This window comes from Drosophila gunungcola (assembly GCF_025200985.1).
Source record: "Drosophila gunungcola strain Sukarami chromosome 2R unlocalized genomic scaffold, Dgunungcola_SK_2 000012F, whole genome shotgun sequence".
NCBI lineage: Eukaryota > Metazoa > Arthropoda > Insecta > Diptera > Drosophilidae > Drosophila > Drosophila gunungcola.
Window position 1 is genome coordinate 454658 of NW_026453170.1, and position 23073 is coordinate 477730.

Sequence of the window (23073 nt, forward strand, 5' to 3'; positions counted from 1 at the left end):
TTGAAATTGTACATTTTTGTTATCGCAGCTAAGGGTATATTAACTTTGGCTTGCCGAAATGGCCTTTATTGCTTATTTCTAATTTGTTTGATAATTTTGTGGACGTTTTTTAATTTTATATCAGACTGAGAATAATTAGAAATTAATGTATTATTTTATACCTGTTTGAATAGCTACATATACACTGATTGTGAATTTAATTCTAAACATTATTTTTTTTGTATGGTTTTTATTTTGTTTAATAAGAATAAATTAAAAAGTAAAAGTCATCGTTTTTGTTTGAAACCAAATGTTTATTTTTGTATGATAATTTTGTATTGCCTTTTGTTTCATTTGACTTGTACTTTTAGTTGTTTTGAAAGCAAAAATTTTATCTTTTAAAGACTTTATAAAAATGTTTTTATGTTAATGCCCATTTCTCATTAACATTTTATATCGTTGCTTTCTGTTTTTAGAATTAGTTATTTTAATCACGTTTTGCCATTTGTTGATTCTTTCAACTTTGCTATCGTTTCCTCCAAATTTTCGGCCCACACGTCGTATACATAATCTCAAGTGATTGTACAAAAATAAACAACTTATTGAAGAGCAGAACAAATACAAAGAGATGCGAATAAAAATAAATTGTTTATTTCTAAAAATAAAGTAAGTCGATCAATAAAGTTGATCAAACAAAGACAAAAAAAAAACGAAATAATTATATGCTCAAGTAAAAACGCTAAAGTCAAGCTTTTTGCCTAAACCATTAAGCATTTGCATTTATAAGGGCACATATTTTGATAAATTTATAATTAATTAATTAAATTCTTTCGGAGGCTGCCAGAAAGCCAAAAAAAAGCTTATTTTTCTGACGTAATTGTGCCGTTAGCAGGCCACAAACAAAGCACACAACGCTATATGTGTTTATTGTTGTCTTCTGATCGAAGTTTGCTCGCTTTGCCGGTTTCGAAAAAAGCGAAATAAATAAAATAACAGCATAGCAACTAGTGGCGGTGGCGCAAATATAATTAAACTTTCGAATGGGATCATTGCGAGTGCGAGTGCGAGTGCGGCGGGCCTGCAGTTTCGTTTGGTTTGATTTCCACTCAATTGAGCGAGCTTTCCGCCGCCGCCGGAGCTTTTCCCACTCAATTGGAATGGTGGAATGGCCGCGTAGTCAAGTTTCATGCCAACGCCGATTGTCGTTGAAATCAGTCGTTCAACGAGAGTGACCGCGTGCGAAAGCCAGAATCAAGACAACGCACATCCTCCCCGCTCTGTACTGCATATACTTAAATATTAAATATTGATAAAATAGCCAGAATCCAAGCCATCGCCTTGCGACGAAACTCAATCAGCTGAGTACACACTACCTACCGACACCAAAAAGAAGGTGGTACATCTTGAACCCAGACACAGAAATAGAGCAGAAAATCTGAAAGCCCCTAACAGAGAAATCGAGGGAACATTCTGGCAACAGGACTGCTGCTCGCCCACAACCACCCACTCCATAGCGCCTACATCGAGTGGTAGAGCCAACATATGTTCGCCTGGCTACACCCAAGCTGAACTACCTTTTGGACCATATGTTGCTAACGCTGTTTCGTGTGTGAACCAAATAACATATATATCCAAACAAGAGAAATTTCCCAAGTGCGCGTGTGTCTAGTGTCTAAAAACCAGAAAAATTAGAAAAAGTAGAAAAAGTAGAAAAAGTAAGAAAAAGTAGAAAAAGTGGAATTGAAAACGAAAACGAGGGGAAAAAGCCGAATTAATTGCCAACAACTCTCGTAAAAACCAGAACCATCTGGAGTGCTGTTATATTTTTGCCCATATATCCTGTCGCTCGTCGCATCCAGCATTCTTATGAAACCGGAAAATCGGCATGAGTCGTACAATGCAAAGGTAAATGTCAAGACCACGCCCACTCCAATCCCCCCCTTTCAAGCCAAGCCACTCCACTCCACTCCACTTCTCCACCCGCCACATTCACGTTGCATGTAGCATATGGCGAAACTGAAATGCGCAAAAATCCATCTCTATCTGTATCTCTATTTCGTATATGTATCTGTATCTGTATCTGTAACGCGCCTTCGTCGCTGACAAATCTCGTTAAAGTGTTTTGTTTGTTTTATGTATTTTTAAGTGCGTTTATGGCATTCGACTCTCTCAACTGTTTATTGCTGTTGCTTGGTTTTGGCCCATTAGGTTTGAAGAATTCGCAATGATTATCGTTGTTATTCTTGTGTTGAATTTCATTGTATGAAAATAAGAAGCAGCAACAGATGTTTCGATAGAAATAAGTGAAGCCACAGATGTTGATCAAGATCAAAGCGAATTTGGGTGATTGATTATTGTAAATAGGAGACTAAGAAATTCGGTTGCGTCAAACAGTGGGTCATGAGCTGCCTTCTACACATTTTAAAAATAATGCGAAATGTTTTATATGAAAAAAAAAAAAAAACTGTACTCTTAACAAAGTGGTCTTTAATAAATAATAATCCAAATAATACATTTTATTCAAAGGTATTGATGAAAAGATAAAAACACAACTTTAAAGTGATCCTTCAATTTTTTTTTCGACTTAGTAAATTAATAATTGATTAAAATCTAAAAAGGATTGGTCAATGTCGGGGTTTATAAGTTGGAATTAAATTTAAATTTTTAATTTAAAATATTTTGTTAATATTCCAAAAAAAGGAATTTGGTAAATGAATTTTAAAATGTATTAAAGATCTTATTAATAAATTTTCGTTTACAAAACTCCATAAACGAGAAATTGCGTAGTGCTCTGCAATGTTGTTGGCATGTAAAAAACTTAAGTTCGCGTACGTCATTCAAATGAATGCAATGCATATGGCTGCCTTTGGCTTGGAATTTTAAATTGGAATCGGAATTAGAAATTGGTATTCAAATTCGATTTCCAATACATAATGTCTGCACACAAGCTTGTTATATACAGGAGGGTATATGTCCGAACACATATCCGGGTTCACAGCTACGTCAGTTTCGGTTTCGGGCTTAGTTTTTCAGTGGCTGCAGTGAAACCTCATGACTTGGACTTGGTCTGTTTTTCGTATTTTCTTTCACTGGTCTGGGCCAGCGTTTGTCTGGTCACGTGTAGGTAGGCCAACAAACGCAAATTACATTTGACGAAGCTAAAACATCCAACAACTGAAGCAACCCTCACTAATTACATTACATTATATATAACACTTGGCGCAATGTCTTCGTCTGTTTGTAGTTTGTTCACGTTGTGTCACCTGAATTGGAATTTAAATTTTTCGTCTCTGTCTACATGGCTAAAGACGCATTTGATACTAGCTTCGATGAAAGAAATTATGTAAACAGTGTGTTGGGAAAAGTGGGGGGAGGTAAATAGGAGATACTTGGCTGGGTGCTTAGAAATGAAGTATGAGCTTAAAAAATTGTAGATCTTCTGTTTTTTTTGTGTTTGAACAGTTTGGAGTTTGTTTGCCTTCCGTGTTTGTTTGTTATGACAACAATGTTTCCGTCTAATCCCTCCATGACGATGATCAAGTGCACTTGTTGTTCGTCGGAATTGATAATCGACTTCTACTTGTGCCCACATGCAAATATCTGGCACATATTTATTTAGTTGACCACGCGAGCTTCAGTTATTATTATTTTCTTTTTTCGTTTGCAGAGGTTAATAACCTGACTTTAAATTAGCCAAGCTCAGCCGCCATCTACCTGAGTTGCTGATGTATCTGTATCTCGACCCGTTCTCCGTTACGAAGTTTGCTGGCTTCTGACCCCATTCAGCTGCGAGCAGTTTCAGTCCGAATCAAAATCCGAACAACATAATAATACCCGCTCCAGGGCAAATCCGTGAAGTGTGTTTGCTTATCTCGGAGATATTAATTACGGGGGCCAAGCCCAGAACGTGGCTCACAGAACGTAAGCTGATTATGCCGCGCTTGTCTATTTACAATCAGATCCCCAGAAGTTTAATTATGCAACTCGAAGAGCTCTTTCCCCATTTTCTGTGGGGGCGTTTGATTTATCCCTCCAGGAACGTGATCTTTGTAGTCTTCCAGAGAGGATCTGAAGCCAGTTACCCACCTGACCAGGTGAGCTGTTGCCACAGCCTAATTGCAGTTTACGTGGCTCGACTTCGTGACTTGTAAATAACAGAAATCATGCCGAAAACAGCAAAAAACGTTTTGGCTTAATGATGCAGATAGACAAGCAAACGTGTAATAAAACTGCGTGTTGAATAATTCTTTTGATTGCCGCGGAGTAGGGAAACTTATGGGGGTGTTGACTTTTATAACCGAGAGTAGCACTAAGGTTTCTTATCTTAGATTTTTAGCAATACTAATAGGATTTTACTACAGCCGTATTATTTATGTTTCACATTTATCTTTACGGGAAGTATTGAATACCCTTTTTAAATATTTATCTTTTTATCCAAATATTTTTAATCACATTTAATTTTTTAAAATTCTAATTTCTTATAATAAAACAAAAAAAAAACATCCGTGCAGTGAAAAGAGGTTTGAATAAAATGTTTGCTCCCATACATGTTATAAAACATTTTCTTTAATATTTTGTCCTTAAATAAAGACAATACAATTTTAAATATTTTAGAAATATACAATAATTATTTATAATTATGTATATTTTCTCGGGGCTGTGATCATTCTCTCAAACCTTTGTGCGCAGATTTGATCTAATATATAGCTTGTTCTTAACTAAACATTTAAAAAAGTTGTATAGTGATGGTAGATAACTACTCTGTTTAATTAAATATTTAAGATATTTTATTCAGTTTAACATGGGTCTCAAGCTTTCTCTTGATTTTCATCAATCTCCTTGCGCTACATAGCGCTTTAACATTTGTTAACCTATTTTTCCAATGTAAAACCATTTGCATATCAACCCATTTCGTTTATTTTGAGGAGGGAATCTATCCGTTCTCGTTTGCATTTGGCACACGGGCTTTAACATAATTTCCATTATGCATGAGTCGTCTAATCAAAGTTGCATTGGGCAACTCCAAGACGGTAAAACAAAACCCTTTTTGGAATGCAATCAACTTTGATAATTTGCTGGTGTGCTCTAGTTAATGTTGTTATTGCTGCTGATGCAGTTGTTGCTATTGTTGCTGCTATTATTGTTATTGTTGTTGTTATTGAGTGTCAACCTTCAGCGAACAACGTTGTATGCCGCACACGGCGAAGGTCGTCCACTGCGTTCGTTGTCCGTCGCATTTGTATTTGTAGTTGTTGTTGTTGTTGTTGTTGTTGCTGTTGCTGTCGACGGACGGACGGCGGCCTATCGGCATTTATTTCATGCACAAAAAACTAAAACTAAACCGAACCGATCTGATCCGAACGAGCTTTGAGCTTTATGCATTTACATACATTCAGATACTAGATGCACATATGTCTATATATCTTTGACTTTGATTATATATAGATTGGCCCCACCGAATGTGTGTTTGTGCAGTTGCGAAATTTGCACCGTTCCAATTAAAAATGGATACGTTCAAGTTAAGGACAGACGCAGCTAATTGAATTAAGGCGAAATGCTCGTGCATTGATAGATACTAGATACTAGATACGATATACTAGATACCTACGGGCTTTACACCTGCTGTTGTCTGGCTATTTTGGGCCCCGAATTATTAAACGTAAACAAGGTAAATGGGTGTAAACTATACCTATATTCACGTTGCCATAGTTTCCCATTTCGAGTGCTTCGCTTTGTTCGCCTTTAAACAATGCCAAACAAGGCAAATATGAACAACTTTCAGCTGTTTAAATAGCATGTGAGAGCCTAAATTAAAAAAGAGAAAAATAAATTGAGTATAATATTGAAACAAATATAGACACAGATAAACTGGCCGAATGTAGAGCACAAATGCTGCCCTAGATTGGCCAAGAATGCGACAATTTTGGTTTTGTTCAGGTACAGTAAAGGGTCTGTACAAATATCCGAAATCTCTAGAAAATCATGGGTACACTCAGCCGAGATTTCACATTATTGGCTAAATTAATTGAAAGAAATGGTGCGCCTTGGCGGAATCTAATTTGAATGTTGTTTTCTTGTTCGGTTGCCAAGCGCCGACGAATTTCCCCTCTTTTGTATATTTTTAAATATTCTTTTCTATTTTCTGAACCATTTTAGTGGCGACACGTTTATCTGTCGTATGCATAATAAATCCGTCTTCTTTATTAACCTTTCGACATATTTCTTTTGCTTGCAGGTAAGCTTCTATATCGAAACCATCATCGTTATCGGCATTGCTATCGCTGTCGATATTGTGTAAGTATCGACTGTTTTTCACAAAGTTCACTGACCAGAAGAAGAGACCGAAACACTTTTCTGTTTGACCACACAGAAATCGAAGAAAAGCGCGTTTGCACAAAATCCAAAACAAAAAGTAAAAATGGTTAAAAAAAGATTTCACTTTCACGCTTAAAACGGCAAAACGCAGCCAGTCACAGATACTTTGTTGCACTCGCAATGCCAGTTGGAGTTGTGGCAGTTGCACTTGCTGTGGCAATGGCCATTGCGATTGCACACAGAAGTTCCACCAGCCGCAAAAGTGCAGATGAAATTTCTGTTTGCTGCGGCTTTTGGTTGCAGTTTCATCAGTGCCTCCTCTGTGGCTTTCACATACAAAAAGTTGGCTCGATATGAACAAGTTTAGGTCTAGTTGGAAGAATTTTATTACATTTAATTTAATATGCTGAACATAATATGGATTTCAAGGGGTTCCTGCCATTAGTGCAGACTTTATCTGTTGGTTATCTAATTCCTAAAATCTATTTTGCTTTGGGTCAAAAATATTCTGTCTTTATTTTGGCATACCAGGCATTATTAAAATAATAATAGCTATTAATATAACCTTATAGCTAATACAGTTATTAAATGATAGATGCATACTCAAAATTTTTTTAATGCCGAACATCGACACACACATTTTAATATTTTCTATGTGCTCAATATTACAAATAAAATATTTGCGTTACTTTTTCTTTATCGCTTCTTATCCGCTAATTTATTTTTAACAGTCGTGAATCGGCTTTATTTTTGGGGTCCCCAAAAAAAGGCATATTTTAAAGTTGGCCAACAGATCTCGATCTCACAACTCACGCTGCATCGCTCGTCGGCAGTTTAGTTTCGTTTTCGTATTCGGTTTCGGTTTCAGGTGCATTTGCAGTTGCAGTTGTCTTAGATTAAGTCGCGTCTCTTGGCTCTCAGATGCTTGTTTTTATTTCTGTCTTTATTTTGTCGGTGGTGCCACAGCACTATATTGCCATGTAGCCACGGTGGTGGTGATGGTGGTAATGGTGGTGGTGGTGCTGCTGCTGCTTTTGTGGTGGCGCAACGCTTTGGCATGTGCATGTTCATGTGCATGACTCGAGTGCATTGTACAACACACAAAGGCAAACGCAAAGGCAAACACATGAACAATTGCCACAACATTAGCAGCAACAATTTGCGGCTTGTTTGGGCTATGGGTTGGGCTCTTGATTTGCTTTGCTTTGCTTTGCTTTTGTAGCCGTTGTTTGCTAAGTGAAAAGCCTTGTTTTGTTTTCCAGTAATTTTCACCACTAACTGGGGGATCTCCGTTGGAGTCCAGCAGGTCAACTCCTCCATTTGGTTCTTTTTGCAGACTGCTGGCGGCAGTTGCTCACAACATAAATGCCAAATGAAATTTCAAAGTGAATAATAATAATGGTAAATATACAAATGTTTGGAACTCCTTTCACTTTTTCGAAAAGTTGAAACCAATCCGTCGTTGTTGCTGTTGTGTTGCTGTTGTTTTGCTGTCGTGCAACGAAGCATTGCCTGCAGCAGCAACAGCAACAGCAGCAGCCACAGCAACGGCGGCAACATCGCAGAATGTTTGCCACATTGCCACAGTTACACGAGGCAAGGTGGCATTTCAGAGTTCCACTGACACAGAGACCAACTAAAGCGCAACGCAAAATCGCAACGCGAAGCGAAACGAGTCGCGAAGCGAGCCGAAGTACGAGTATCTGCCAGATACAGATACCGATACAGATACAGATACAGATACATATACAATACAGCGTTGAACGAACTTTCAGTGGCTGCTTGCTACTAACCTTTCGTAGCATACTCATTCCCTGATCCAGCTCCAGCTCCAGCACTCAAGACGCTTCTGGCCCGGCCAAGCGCATCAAATGTATCTCGTCGAGAGAGAACTATAATTGAAATCGGGTTTCTATTTTTATTACTATTTGATGATTTGACGACCGCCTGATGGCTGCGCACTCGAGTGGAGCTGAGCAAAAACCAAACGAAGGCATCGACTCATGTCTAATAGGCAGATTTCGCAGCTCGCACTTGAATGCCCACACATCGGTGCAAATCAACAGCGCACTTCAGAATCAAGAATATGCCAAAAAAAAAAAAAAACAAATTAAAAAACTAACATGATCTGATAAAATTAAAGAGATTCAGAGCATGCCCAATGACGTAATTATTGGTGGATCTTTAATTGAATTTTTACCTATCATAAGCCGAAAAGTTCAATTTATTTTGTTCATTAATGGGAAACTCATCCTGGATTTACCAATTGTGTTCTATTTTTAAAATAATACGATGTTTTAAAAGGCTTAGATTGGATTCAACTTATTGAAAAACCCGAATGTTTTTTTTTTTTGGCTTAGCAGATGCATTTTATTTCCCATTAAAAAGTTAAAAAGATTTCGGAGCTTGTGGGACGTAACTTCGTTAAATTTATAATGGAATTTACACTTTTCTTCATTTTTATTTTTTTTGCCCAGTTGCATAATAGATTTTATTTAATGGTCCGCTTGAAATGGCAGCCACGTAGCCGTCAAGAGTTGTTGTCACGTCGAAGAAAGTGAAATTACAAAATTTGAAAATCGAACAGAAACCCAAAAGTTGAGCGGCGCAAAAGGGCAGACACTGGCCAGCAGGTCAACTACTCGGACAGCAAATTCCAAAAGTCCAGATTTCCAGATTTCCAGATTTACAGCACGGGTTGAATGAAAATTTCACAATGGGTCCAGTGCATGCAGATAACGGATCGTAGATTTTCGATTTTAGATTGTAGATCGCAGTTGATTGCAGTGTAGTGCGATCGTGATTTGTTGAGCCCATTTGCTAAGACGATTTGGTTTGCACGTGCTGGCTGCTGGCCGCAGCAGTGGAACTCAAACCTCAATCATCTGGAACATCATCTGAGCTGAGCGGTGATTGATGATAAGCCAGCGATACGTATACTTTTACCAGCCAGTGTACTGTACATAAGATGTAATAAGCAATAAATTTCTGAATTTTGTTTGTGCAAGCAGTTTAATTTTATTTCACTTGTTGCCGAGTCTCTTCTCTCTGCCATCTCGTTTTGTTTTCATTGTACTTGCCCGCCCGCCTGCATACTATATAAATAAAGTATGTAAGCGCCTTCGGGGCAATAAACCGACGGCGACTTTTGCACGCTGACGGGATGGGATGGTGGCAAAGTAAGCTGAAGCTGAACAAAAAAAAAAAAAAACGGCGATTATTAAATTGTTATTTAAATGAATTCATGCATGGCCCAAATCTTGAGCACTTAAGGGACACTTAGCGGAGGCAACATAAATCAGCTGTTGGACTTGTTTGGCCCGGCGCGCGATCAGTTAATTGCCTTGTTTTCGAGCCCAGTTAGCAGCCAAGCAGTGAATCAACACGTCAGGCAAATCCCAGGTGGCTTAGTCACCGTCCAGCCCATCATCAATGCCAACCCACGTTAGCGCAAATGCTTCTGATCAATTTATTTGTGGCTCGAGAAATGCAATTAGCAATTAAAAGCCCGCATCTATATCACATCATGCGGGGGCATGCCACTCTCCCAAGAGTGGGAGAGGCAACAGCCAAAAAGATACTTTTAATTCGTGCTAAACAAGCCAACTAATCCGCACCTGAATCTGGCACAATCGCCGACTGTAGATACAACCGTTTTTACCCTATTTATATATCATTCGCATGTATATATAGATACAGATTGTTTCAGTTGACATTTTTTCAGCTTACCTGGCATGTTCTACATAGTTGCTAGGTTTTTCGCCGACTTCGTGTTATCATTTCGCCAGCGGAAATATTTATTTTGCGGTTAACTTCTTTGGTGGCGTCAACGGAAGTAAGAGTGATACCTCATTGTTTGTGGTAGGAAAAAAGAGTGCTAGGTAATAATAAAAAGAGGTTAAAAATTGTTGAAATGTATTCTTTAGTTTTAAAAAGTAATAAGGACAAATTTTAATAAAATTAATTGTATGTTTCACACGATACTCACATTTTAAAATGAATGGAAATGGTAGATAATTTGTTTCTAAATCTCTAAAAGTTTAGAATAAACAATGGCAATTTTGAGTAGATTGCATGTCTCGACGTGCTCTCGAAGTGCATCCCCAACAGTTTTTGTATTCATTTTCACCTGGCTTGTCAGTGCTTATATGGATACATATATTAACTTGGCTCGAACACAACAGATGCGATTCCCAGGAAGCAATTGATAGTGGCTAAAGAACAGTTTTAGTGGCACGAAGTCATTTATCAATTTTAATTACAACCACTGTGGCAACCAAATTTCAAAAGCTAAAGTAAAGGGAGTTGAGGTCGGCGGTTGTAGGGAGTATATGGTGTATATGGTGTATATGGTGTACGGTTTCAAGGTCTGCCGAACGAACGCACACATCGAAAGTATCTCGTAGTTTCGTTGTAAGCGATTTTAATTGATTCCGAGTCAAATTGCCATTAACTGATAGATGGAAGGCACGTCGACAGACAGACAGGTAGAGGAAAAGCAAGCACACACACCTTTTGGACCCCTCTGATACCCCTGAAACCGACTGAAGACCCTGATAGTCGCCTCTGCTAAATCCGCATGCCGAAACTTCATAACTATTCTGCCTATTTGTGCGAGTGTTTGTTTGTGTATCCCATAGATACACAGATACACAGATACTCATCGTCACACTGCGGTTATTATAAGTTGCATGATTCTGTAAAGTCACGCTAGAAAACAATGAGTATCGAGAACAACAACCAGCAACCAGAGAACAACACTTCAGACACATTAAGCACATCAAAATGATATGAAAACTAGGCGAACAGCAATTCGACATTTTCAAAGCCAATAAAAAAATCTATATAAGAACTACGCAAAAAGCCACGAAGTCGGCTAACGAAAACAAAAACAGCATTTGCAATTGAAAGTTTGTTTTTTTTTTTTTTGTTGACTTTATCGCTTAATTGAAATCAGTTGATACGCAAAACGAAATTAAATCCAACTTAATTAAAGCAACAATAATAGTTAGTCCCAGTTTTGTCAAGAGATTAAGTCAACAGTTTAAATAACGAAAAGGGCTATAAAAATCAAATTTAATAGTATCATCGAAATAAGTGGAAGTCGAAATAAATAAAGTTAAATGTCGAGCATAATAATTAAAATCCTATAAAAAACAACGATCTGAATATTTGTACTTTTTTTTGTTTTCTTTCCTGGTAAATATTATGCAACTCTCATGTTTTCATCGAGGCAGTAACAAGTAACAAAAAATGATAAATATTATAACAGCCAAAACAAAAAGTGTACATAACATTTTTGTTGAGAATAATATTTGCACAAATGTCGTATGCTTTATAGAATTTTCAAAAAATCGGTTTTATTGTTTGTCCCCATTTGAGCTTAAAACTAATGAAATCCCCAAGCTGTATATATGATCAGAAAGAATAATTTTTTGTATCCCCTCAACAGTCATTTTGGTTTCAACAGAATTTAATTTGCTGGATTTGAATTATATAGTAAAGCTAGGGTTTCCATTAATTTCATAGCGATTATCTAATCACAAACAATTTTCCCGATTTTCGTTTTCAGGGCGGCAACTTTCTAAATTCATTCCATTTTAATGATCTTCAATTAAATTGCTTAATCTAAATTGGCCAAATCTCAATTTGTATTGTAATTTGTGTTTGTGTTAATAATTAAGTTCTGAATTTTTTTTGCTGCTTCCAATTTTATTCAACTACTTTTTTGAACACGAGTCGCAAATGGGCCTATTTGATTGCATAATCGCGGAGCGTAGTAAAAAGTTGAGAAGAGAAAGACAGTCAAGCCTACGAATGAATTAATTTATCAGAGCCTCCATTGTTCGATAAAATCAAGTCAAATCCAAATCAAATTTAACTGACTCTCCCTTTGACGCCTCACTTTTGTGTCACGTTTCGACTCGGTTCCCCATTTCTTGACACAGAAAACAAATGAGGCAAATTAAACCTGACCAAAGTGGTGCCGCCAGACAAGCAAAACCGAAAGTTAAGAAGCAACCAAATACTGAAAGGTGAAGCCAAGACCAATAAACGCTAGATTGAAAAGACACAAAAAGGAAAGGAAGAAAATTTCAGTTTAAAGAAACTCAATTTCCGCTTTTTCATACACAGGCAAAGGGCTTATAGCACTTCCGATCAGCAGTTTTAATGCCTTGGCATGACCGTTGAGGAAAATTTAACACAAAGTGAGTTTTCATTTATAAAACAACAGTCGGGCGAAACAACTTCCTAATCCTAATTACTTAATAAACCCTAATTTCAGTACTGTTGTAGATAAGGATTCTCCAATTAAACAGTTCTAAAATTTCTTTGCTATATACACTTTTTAAGAGCATCTACACTTCGATGAGGTTTTATTTGAAGTATTCCCAGATTCTTGGGCGCTGTTGGCACTTTCATTTTCAGTCTGGTTGGAAGTATGTGAAGCTATGCCAAAAACGCAAGTGTATCTGAATCTGATTTCTGATTTTGACCGCGTGTGCTCGAAGCTGATTTTGTTGGATCGAAGTGAATGCGTATTTGAAATGTCGGTCGAACCGGTTTAGTTAGGGGTTTGGTTGGGGGTTGGGGTCTGAGGCTTTTGGGTATTCGTCGTTGTCCAGTGCGCCTGGCATAACAATTAGTGGCGATTTGCATTTCGATTCGATCGATCGGTTGGCTGGGCGTGGGTGGGGGTGGGGTGGGGACATTGGCTAGAATTTGGCCACCACACTTTCGTTTCGGCCTTTTGGCCAAGCGCTGCTGAATGGCGGAACTTGAGGTTTCGGTATCGGTATCGGTATCCACAGCCAAGCGTGAGATACAGATACATTCGCAATGGACACGGCTTATTGGGTCAGGGTCGCCCTGAATGAGTCTGCGTCTTGCCAAACAAGCGAGCCGCGTCGCACCAAGACATCATCGGGCGCAGATACAGATACGGCTAACAACTAACTGGCAACAACAATAGCATTCATAATGGCAACAAGCTTGGCCCGACTGCGACCTCAGCTCTCAGCGTTTTATATTATATTTCTCGTATGCTGCCGCTGCAGTGCAAGATGGTTTTGTATCTGCAAGATACATTAACGCTTGCCTCAATGTTACTGCTGTGCCTTTTCAGGCTTCCATCACGAGCGAATAGGCATTAATCAAGCAATATCCCAAAGCAACCTTTCAAAATGATACAAAAAGCGTTGCAAAATGTTTCGTTCAAAACGCTGGTTAAATTATAACATTGAACCGTCCGACAGTTATTCTACTCAAAATAACGGTAAGGCTAATGAAGCCAAAATATAATTAACTGTGCTGCATATATTATGGCATCGAAATTTTTGTGTTCATCTCATCTTACTGATATTATAAAGGCCAGAGCAGAGCAGTCGGAACGAGAATAATATATACACATATATTGACTATACATCAGATAAATACCCCACATATAGCGACTGATTATTTTGCCAGGCTTTGTATTGTGTGCTGTGTGTCGGTACCAAATCATAACTCACATAACTTGTGCTTTTTTTGTTTTTTTTTGCTATCGTCGTCTCCCCAATTAACATAATACTTATCTCCGGGGACCGCAGGCGAATTCCGCCTTATCAATAGTGGTCTTGCTCTTTTCCGCTTATCTGAAAATTGTTCTTGGTTGTGGATTTTTGTTATTCATTTTTCGGTTTTTTTTTTGTTTACATGTTTGTGTTGTTCTCTATTGCGGTCTATTGTATTAACTTTAAGTTTATCTAGGATAAATTCTGCGGTTTTTTAGGTTTCGGGCATATTTGAGTTGAACTTTTATTTTTGTGAATGGCGTAAAGTTTGGAGTATTTAATAAAAAAAATTTAATAGAAGATGTTTGGGTACATTTTATAAAACATAAAACATTTGACATTTCTTAAAAACATAAAACGGGAATAGAACAGAACGAGAAGTAAATTTAGTTAGGTTATTGACAAAAAAGATTAATTATTGACGAAACAGTGATTTAAATAAAAATTATAGAACCAATCAGTTATTCTGAAAAATTAAATTTAGTATTTTTTTTACGTTAAGCTTTAGTTCATACTGAAATAATGAAGCCGAAAAATGCATTACAAATGTGGTATAAACGCGGCTTACATGCACACTCAATCATAGACATACATATATACCTATACCAATGTTTCTTCTTCGATTTATCAGCTGAGCGAACAACACCCGCATATTGCAGTGCATCATAAGGAGAGGCAGACGGAGAGAGAGAAAGAGAGAGAGGGGGAGAGAGATCGACCGACTAACCTAAAGATTTATATGTGTGTGCCCTTCTAAAAGAGCCCCCAAAGCATAAAACTCACTCAAACGGCATTCCACTCAAGCGCCTCGTGACGTCAGCTGAATGGGGCAGAGCGGGAGCTTTTATACTTTTTGCGCTCTCTCTCTCCCGTTGTCGTTCTCTATATAGTTTCTTATTCGCAATTCAGATTGGAGTTATTTTTTCAGAGCAGTCGGCGACGTCGACGTCAATTCATTTGGTTTTCGAACGCGCAACTTAACGGTCGTCTTTCTCTCTGCCGCGAACTACGAATAAATAAAAGCAAATGAGAGTGGGAGAGCTGAAATTTTAATTAAAAATCATATGAAAATAAAAAGTGAAGAGTGTTGAAGAAAATAATAAACACAGTGTGTGTGCAATTTGCAACAGATATTTATTTCAGATTCAAACACGCGAGTTAATTTGAAATCGCGGCGAATAAGTCGGAGTCGCTTAGTCGCGTTTAATAGGCGCCAATTGCGGGCACCACCCCCTCAAATCCGCCACCCACCACTTCTCCTCATTTTCCTTTTCTTATTCGATGGTGATGCGGTGCTAAATCAAAATCCATACGGAATTCATATTGGTTTTGGCTCACTTTACACTCGGTACGTCAAAAAATTTAAAAAAAATTGGATCTCGTGTATCTGTGCACAGATAGAAAAGTTGCTGTAATATTATAAGCAATTTAAATGGTCTTGCTTACTTCAATTTTATGTAAGGCTTAAAAGCTATAAAATTTTTTTGACCAGCTTCGGCCTTCTGGCCCAAAGTGTATAAATTCAGAATTTACAAAAAGTGGTAATATCTATTTTTCCTGCGCAGCTAGATTTAATTTCGGTCTGTTTTTTCCTGTGTGCGTAGGCTTTAAGTTTAGTGCTTTTCTTTATTTCTATAAGAGACTTTCTGCCATTGTTGGGCTATTGGCTGCTTTCGTTAGCCGTGAAAGAGAAGTGAGAAAAAGGCAAAAAACAACGATTTTCACTTTTACTTGAGACCAGTCTAGGCCAACACACACACAAAGATAAACACAGGCGTTGAAACTATTGCACCTGTTTGCATGTTCGAGTGGAGCAACTGCACTGGCACTGAAACACCGTTATTATAATGACAACCCCGACGATAATGCATTACGAAGTTTGATCTTTTCGAATCTAACACAAATCGGTTCAAGTTAAATAGAAAAATGATTCACAATTGTGAAATTCATCGCTATTTCTTATCGAATGTAGAAAAATATTATAACATATTATCCAAAAATGGTGGCAAGGGGTTTTTAAGTATAAAATAGTGTTGTTAGGTCCAAACTTATCTAACAATCACCAACATTTGTCTTCTGTGCTCAAAAATCCCACAACAGCTGAAAACTATAGAAAGTAATTAAGCGAAAAATTATCAAATTTTATTTCAATTCACACTTTGTCAAAACCACTAACTAGCGTAAAGGTGTTAATTAAATCAAAGAGAGAGTTTCTCCTTGCAGAAGACTTAAAGTTCCTGTCTGCAAATCTTCAAGGGCGAATTCTTAGCGATTTCGATTGCCTCATGAAAATGCAGTTTAAACAATTACAATAAATACATATGTACATGACAGCAGCGGCAATTTGTGCTTGTGCGTCGACGTCAATGGCAATTAATAAATAACTAATTGTCCGGCTGAGCAAAAACAAAAAATAAGGCAAACTTAACTGGAACTGAGTGAATAACAATGCCCGTGTATTTCCACCGCTCTTCACGTTTTGCAGCAGCCACCGCCACCCTGATATAAAAAGTGTGAACCCAGCCACGCGGCAGTTCTCAAGATGCAAAGATGCAAAGCGGATTCGAATCGACCCCGGACCCCAAACAAAATTTAGTTATATTACCCAATTCACACGAAAACTGAGCACAAATTAATGCACTCGTACTCGCACTCTCGCAGTTGTTTGCGTTTTATCTTTGGCAGTGTTGCTCAAATTTGGTCTTAAAGTAGCTAAAATCCAAAGATGTTTATTTCATGAACTTACATTTTTTCGATCCAAACTATTGTGAGCAATTGTTTTATATATCTATGCAAATATACATACATACCTTCTTATCCGGGGTTTTAAGTGATTTTTGGAATACCCCAGACATATCAATACCCAATCTTTCTAGCTCCAATGTATAGCCTTATAATAATTTCACCAAACAAAAATAGAATTTCACAAATTAAATAGTCAAATTATAAAACTATAACAGTTATAAAAGCGATAAGCTCAAAGCAATATGTTGCTAAAAAAAAAGAAAAATGATTTTAAAAATTGTTTAATTTTAATAGTGAAAAACCGAGCCAAATCGACATCACTACTCTACGTTCTTTCTTGTTTCGCCGTGTGAATGATATAATTTGGTTGTGGAGAGGCCTTCGGATAGATTTGCATGCGAGTGACGGCTTGTGCAAATCGGCAGGTCAGGTCAGGTCGGAATCGGAATCGGAATCGGAATCGGGGGTTAACTAAGTTTTTGTGGACTGTACGAGCACGCTGTGAATCATGCGAGGCAAGAATCTATTTGAATTGTATTATGGCGATTCCTTAACTCGTTCATCACCCCACCTCTCAAATCGTCTGTCTCTTATATTGTGCTTAGTATACATATATTATGTATAATTTACATACACATATACTTTGTGTGGTCGCCGGCCAGTTATGCCAGAAAATTAAAGTTTTTTTTTTTTTTTTTGTGAACGCACAAACAAAATGATAAAAATGAGAACCCAAAACTCGCACACACCCGCAAATAGAACTTATACAAGAGATAGAGCTAAACGATATAATAGCCATAGCCCATGCCATGTTAAACAGTGGCACAAAACAGAAGGCGAAAAGTCGGGGGAATGGGATAACGAATAGAATCATAGGGAATTTTTGGGGGAACTAAACAGAAACGTCGCCTCGATAACAACGCGGAACTTTCAACTCAACTCGTCTCGTCTCGTTCCGATACGATACGATACGATACGATCCCAAATTCGATGTGATGCCAAAAACTCTTGTTGTTGCCTTGTATTTGGGCGAGAACGCGAAAAAAGTGAAATAAAATAAGCAATAAATAGCACAGCATTTAATGTCTAGCGCGTAGGCTGCTCGCGCACACAGCAACAGTTGTGCACAGACAGTCGAATTTAGCAAATTTAAAGCAAATTAATTAATTAAAAGAAGCCCCCGGGCGGCGTTTGGCATTGGCAAGATAAAATGGCAAAAATAAATAAATAAATAACAGTGACAATATCATGATGATGAAACGACATGAACAAAAATTGAAAAAACAGGGTAGGGAGATAAAGTTAGAATAGAGCAGCAGATATGTTCATGTAGGGTATACGCTTAAAAAAAAAAAACAAACAATCTATGACGATGTACCAGAGCATTTAATAATATACATTATAATAAATACATTTTATAAAAAAATGCAGCAAGCAGAAGTAAATTATTGTTAAATTATAGTACCTTTGCTGAAATTATAGCCAGAAAAGAAAAACAATATTCTAAACAAGATTTTATAGAAGTTACTATTGTTTTAGTTTTTCGTAGCATATTGAAAACATAGAAATTATTATAATAATTGCCATTTAAAGATAATTTCATTTGTAGAAAACAACAATTTTCGCTCGGAACTGAGTTTACCATTTTAGCCCGTTGGCAGCCAACAACTTAGCCTCTCGAAATGTAATCAAACAGTTACTTTTAAAACAGATTTCATTCGTTTGACCTCGACATTTTCACCTCCACACAAAAATTCCTTTTGCAAAATTTAGTTCTGTAGAAAACCTCGAAAGCGAGCCAACCATATACTTTACAATAACAATAACGATGGTAGTGTAGATGATCAGTGGGAGAATTAAACTACCAGCAAAAGATTCCTTTACAAATAGAACATTGGTAGCACATACACACTTATTTAACATCATCACAGTACTGTACTAACTGAATTGTTTTCCTTTCAACCAATTGCAGTGCGGGACACTAGACGGAGCCGAACCGTTATATCATCAACAGCGCAGCAACAGAATGGACGTCTACCAGATCGACGATGGATTCCACTCGGACGGCGGCACCGAGACACCGCCGCCGTCGCCGAGCTCCGGATCTTCGATCGCCTCGACGTCGGACCACGGATCGCTGGAGAGCGTCGACACCGGAGGGACGCAGCGGCTGGCCGTGCTATCGTTCGAGCAGGTGAGCAAGCTGCACGACGTCATGGACGAGAAGGTGGCCATCCACGGACGCGGTAACTTTCCCACGCTGGAGGTGACGCTCAAGGATCTGGTCAACCTGGTGCGCCGCAAGCTGGAGGCGGAGGTGAACGCCGGCGGCGCCGGGGTGTTAGTTAAGGACATCCGTCTCAACGGCGGGGCAGCTAGTCATGTTTTAGCCAGCGAGGATCAGCCGTACAACGACCTCGACCTGATATTCGCCATCGAGCTGAGTTCGCCGCGCGTCTTTGACCGCGTCAAGGTGGCGGTGCTGAACACGCTGCTCGACTTGATGCCCGAGGGTGTGTGCAAGCGGCGCATCTACACGTGCTCCCTGAAGGAGGCCTACGTGGGCAAGATGGTCAAGGTGAACAACAACAATGACGGCGACCGCTGGTCGCTCATCTCACTGGGCAACTCGCCGGGCCACAAGAATGTCGAGCTGAAGTTCGTCGACTCGATGCGCCGTCAGTTCGAGTTCTCGGTGGACTCGTTCCAGATCGTCCTGGACTCACTGCTGCTCTTCTACGACTGCGCCGCCCTGCCCATCTCGGAGAACTTCTATCCGACGGTGGTCGGCGAGTCGGTGTACGGGGACTTCCAGGAGGCACTCTACCACTTGCAAAAGAAACTGATCTCAACGCGTCAGCCGGAGGAGATTCGAGGCGGCGGCCTGCTCAAGTATTGCAATCTATTGGTGCGCAACTACAAGGCCGTCGACTCGCAGCTCATCAAGACCCTGGAGCGTTACATGTGCTCGCGATTCTTCATCGACTTCCCGGACATCAATACGCAGACCACCAAGCTGGAGGCCTACTTGCGTAACCATTTCTGGGGCGTCGATGAGGAACCGCTGCAGTATCAGTACCTGATGCATTTACGCGAGGTGGTCGAGATGTCTACCGTCTGTCTGATGGGCCACGAGCGGCGCCAGACGCTGCACCTCATCCAGTCGCTGGCCGCCCAGGTGCTCTTCAACAAGCAGGAGAAGCAACAGCAGCAGCACGCCCATGAGCAGTACCAGCAGCAGCAGCAGCAGCAGCAGCAACAACATCAGCAGCACCAGCAACACCAGCAGCACCAGCAGCAGCAGCGACAGCATCAGTTCCTGGACCCAGCGCAACAGCAGCAGCAGCAGCAACAACAGCAGCAGCAGCAGCAGGCACAGACGCAACAACAGCAGCCGCAGCAGGCGGCCACCCTGACCCTTGTCTCGCAGGCACCGCCAACGGGCCAGGCGCAGACCATATACGTGCAACAGGCCGCCCCAGCCGCCGTGTGCTGCACGAGCAGCGCGGATCAGACGGCGACAGCCGCTCCACAGACCATACAGATACAGGCCGGTCCGCCGGGACTCATCTACGCCAACGGCGTCTACTATGCACCTGTGATCCCCAGCACCATCTGCACGTGCAACTCCACCTGGCTGAGCACGTGATTGGGGCAGCAGGAGCAGCATCAGCAGCAGCAGCAGCAGCAACAGCAACAGTTCCAACAGCAACAGTGGTCAGAGGATGCATTGGCTGAAACTGAAACTGAACCACCACTAGAAACAGCACCGATAGCAGCACCATCATCTCAACCACCATCACCACCGTCAGCAACAGCCCCCGGAACCCAAGTCCAAAACCAAATTAGACCCGCGACCATAAGCAGCAGCAGCAGCAGCAGCAGCAGCAGGAAGAAGAAGAACAAGGCCAAGACCCAAGCAAAGCAGGCAGCAACAGCAACAGCAACAGCAACGGAGAGCAATGGCAAAGAAACAGCAGCTACAACAGAAACAGCAACCATGACAAGAACAGCAAAGAAGAGCAGCAGGACCAAGCAAAAGGCAGCATCATCATCAGCAGCAGCAGGAAGAGCAGGAGCAGAAACAGGATCAGAAGCAGGAGTCGGCGGAATTACGGGCAGCTTGGTGCTGACACCTCAGCAGATCAACGGACTGCCCGTTTACAACCAACTGAAGGACGGCGGACGATCGACGGCGGGCACATATAGCGGACAGTTTGCCTACTTCTACCCGCACGACGGCTCGGCGCCCAGTGTTTTGCTGCTGGGCGAGGATTCCTACCTCAATGTGACCGAACAGCAGGAGCAGCACCAGCATCATCATCATCATCAGTTTGTCTAGGAGAAGGACCATGGGTCATGGGTTTGCTTGCCTTGCCCCCGGGCACTTTACATTTACTGTTGATTCATTTCTCATTCGGCTGGCTTCTTTCTTTGTTAACTTAACTGTGTGATCAGAGGTCTATTTTACTGTTCCTTTTCTATATCAACTCTAACTCAATGTGACCGGCGACTGTAAAGCCTATCCACTACACTTGGCACACACACGCTCCTACTTTATTAATATAACTATACCGAGAGTTTGAACCGCAGACTGAACTTCAGCCGCTGTTAGATGTTGAACAGAGACACAACCACTATTACTGACTCCCAAGAAGGGCGAAAACGATTGCGAATCGAACCTAACCATTAATCATTTGGCTTTATTAATTGATATCCCCACAATTTATAACATCCACGTTACTTGTGTAATTTGATTTGCCTACGATAACTAAATTTTAATATGTAAAATCTTAAAAAAAAAAACAAAAACAAAAAAAAAAAAAAAGTAATGTAAAACCAAAATTTATTCTTGTTTCCTCGGTCAAAATCGTTTTCATCTTTTACAACTTTCTTCATTTTTTTTGTAGTAATCCCAAAAAGCATAAACAGTAATGACTTAATTTTGGATTAGCCAACCCACGTATCCCCCACACATACCATTGTATTTTTTAATAAACAAACACACAAAACCTAAAAAAAAAAAACAAACCGTATGCATATGATATAGCCTGTTAATTACGGATTGACCTTTTTGTATGCCAAGTGCAGTAAGCAAGGGCGGAGTGTTGGGTTCCAGTCTAGAAATTCCAAGCAACAATCTAATTGCAGGCTGAAATGATAAATTAAAGCGATGATATGTAAATATTAGTCAAATTAAACTGTCGACAAGGATTCGGATGTGTAGAGGATGTATTTGTCTGGTGTATCAGAAGTTGCTCAATGAAATTCAATTCAATTCACAAAACAATGAAATTAAATTTAAAGTAATGTGTTATAAATTGTAAAACAAAATCTCTGAACGAAATGTCATAATTTGTAGAATATTTTCGGTATGTCAAGCAACAGCAACATATGTGAATGATTGATTGATTGAAGTGTTATATCCAACTGGGTGATAATTTTGAATGATTAACTGATAAATATGTAATACATAAATACGCTCTAAACAACAAATATTTATAGTTCGAAACGAAAAACACTTCTTCGAAAAGCATCAAGAGCTGATTGCTTTATGTGTAAGTCTCCTTTTGCAATTGCAACAAAATACAAAAATCGACTAAAAATATATGCTTATATGCAACCATAAATGTATATTTATATTTACAACAAATGAAAGACAAATGGTCCACAAAACAAAATGATTCGAAGATGTGTCGATGACGATGAATTCATCATTCATACATCATCGTACGTTTACGATGTTTCCTCTCCGTGTGCATTCTTTGAGAACCTTGAGAATTGTCTATCAATCACTCACTTTTGTATAATGTTAACCTTGAACTTGTGTTTTGAATTTATGTATTAACTTTAGTTTAAACATTGTGACATAATGTACGATGTACGCTGTATGTATGTGTATATATCCAGATTATCTATATGCATATTCGACAAGGTCCAAAGCCAACGTATTCCAATTTGCAATCTGCAAAACATTTTACTTAGTGCAAACTTTAAAACGAGTTAACCTGATACTGAAACTGAAACCGAAACTCTAAAACTGAATCAAAATCAAAACCAAAAACAAAAAATTTCCAAAAAAAAAAAAAAAAGGTAAAGACGATGGGGAGTCTTAGAGTCAGACTTATTTGGTTTTGCCAGCTGCAATGAAAAAGGTTTATTTTTTATTTGGGTCCCAAAGCTAATGACTGGGCTGGGCGGATTGTGTTTTTACATACAATACAATACCATACAATAAAATATATAGATATACACATATATATTACTTAGCTGTATGTTAGTTGGATAAGCCTGTAGCGAAGTGGACATTTTTTGAAATATCTAGCGTGTAATCTTAAATTTATAAATCTACATAAACAGATAATGATACAAGGTACATATACCAGATATAACTGTAAATTCAAGCAAATCAATCAACAATCCATTGAGATTTGTATATAATATATATACTTAATTACGTATATTTAATTATTATACCAAC

The 23073-nt window shown here is 39.1% G+C and overlaps 1 protein-coding gene across 4 annotated transcripts in view; it reads left to right on the forward strand.

Moving 5' to 3' along the window:
• The window catches only part of LOC128255835 (terminal nucleotidyltransferase 5C), a 55444-nt gene extending 32754 nt beyond the window's left edge, over positions 1-22690 (forward strand). Inside the window, exons 1-2 of one of the 4 annotated variants that reach the window (XM_052985602.1) lie at positions 1170-1884; positions 18565-22690. In XM_052985602.1, the coding sequence (XP_052841562.1) occupies positions 1846-1884; positions 18565-20241 (1716 nt within the window). In that variant the 5' untranslated portion in view covers positions 1170-1845 and the 3' untranslated portion in view covers positions 20242-22690. Of the gene's footprint in view, positions 1-1169; positions 1885-14792; positions 15196-18286; positions 18490-18564 lie in introns of those variants that run through there. The other 3 variants (XM_052985604.1, XM_052985601.1, XM_052985600.1) reach the window with 3 other exon arrangements.
• The last annotated feature ends 383 nt before the right edge of the window (positions 22691-23073 follow it).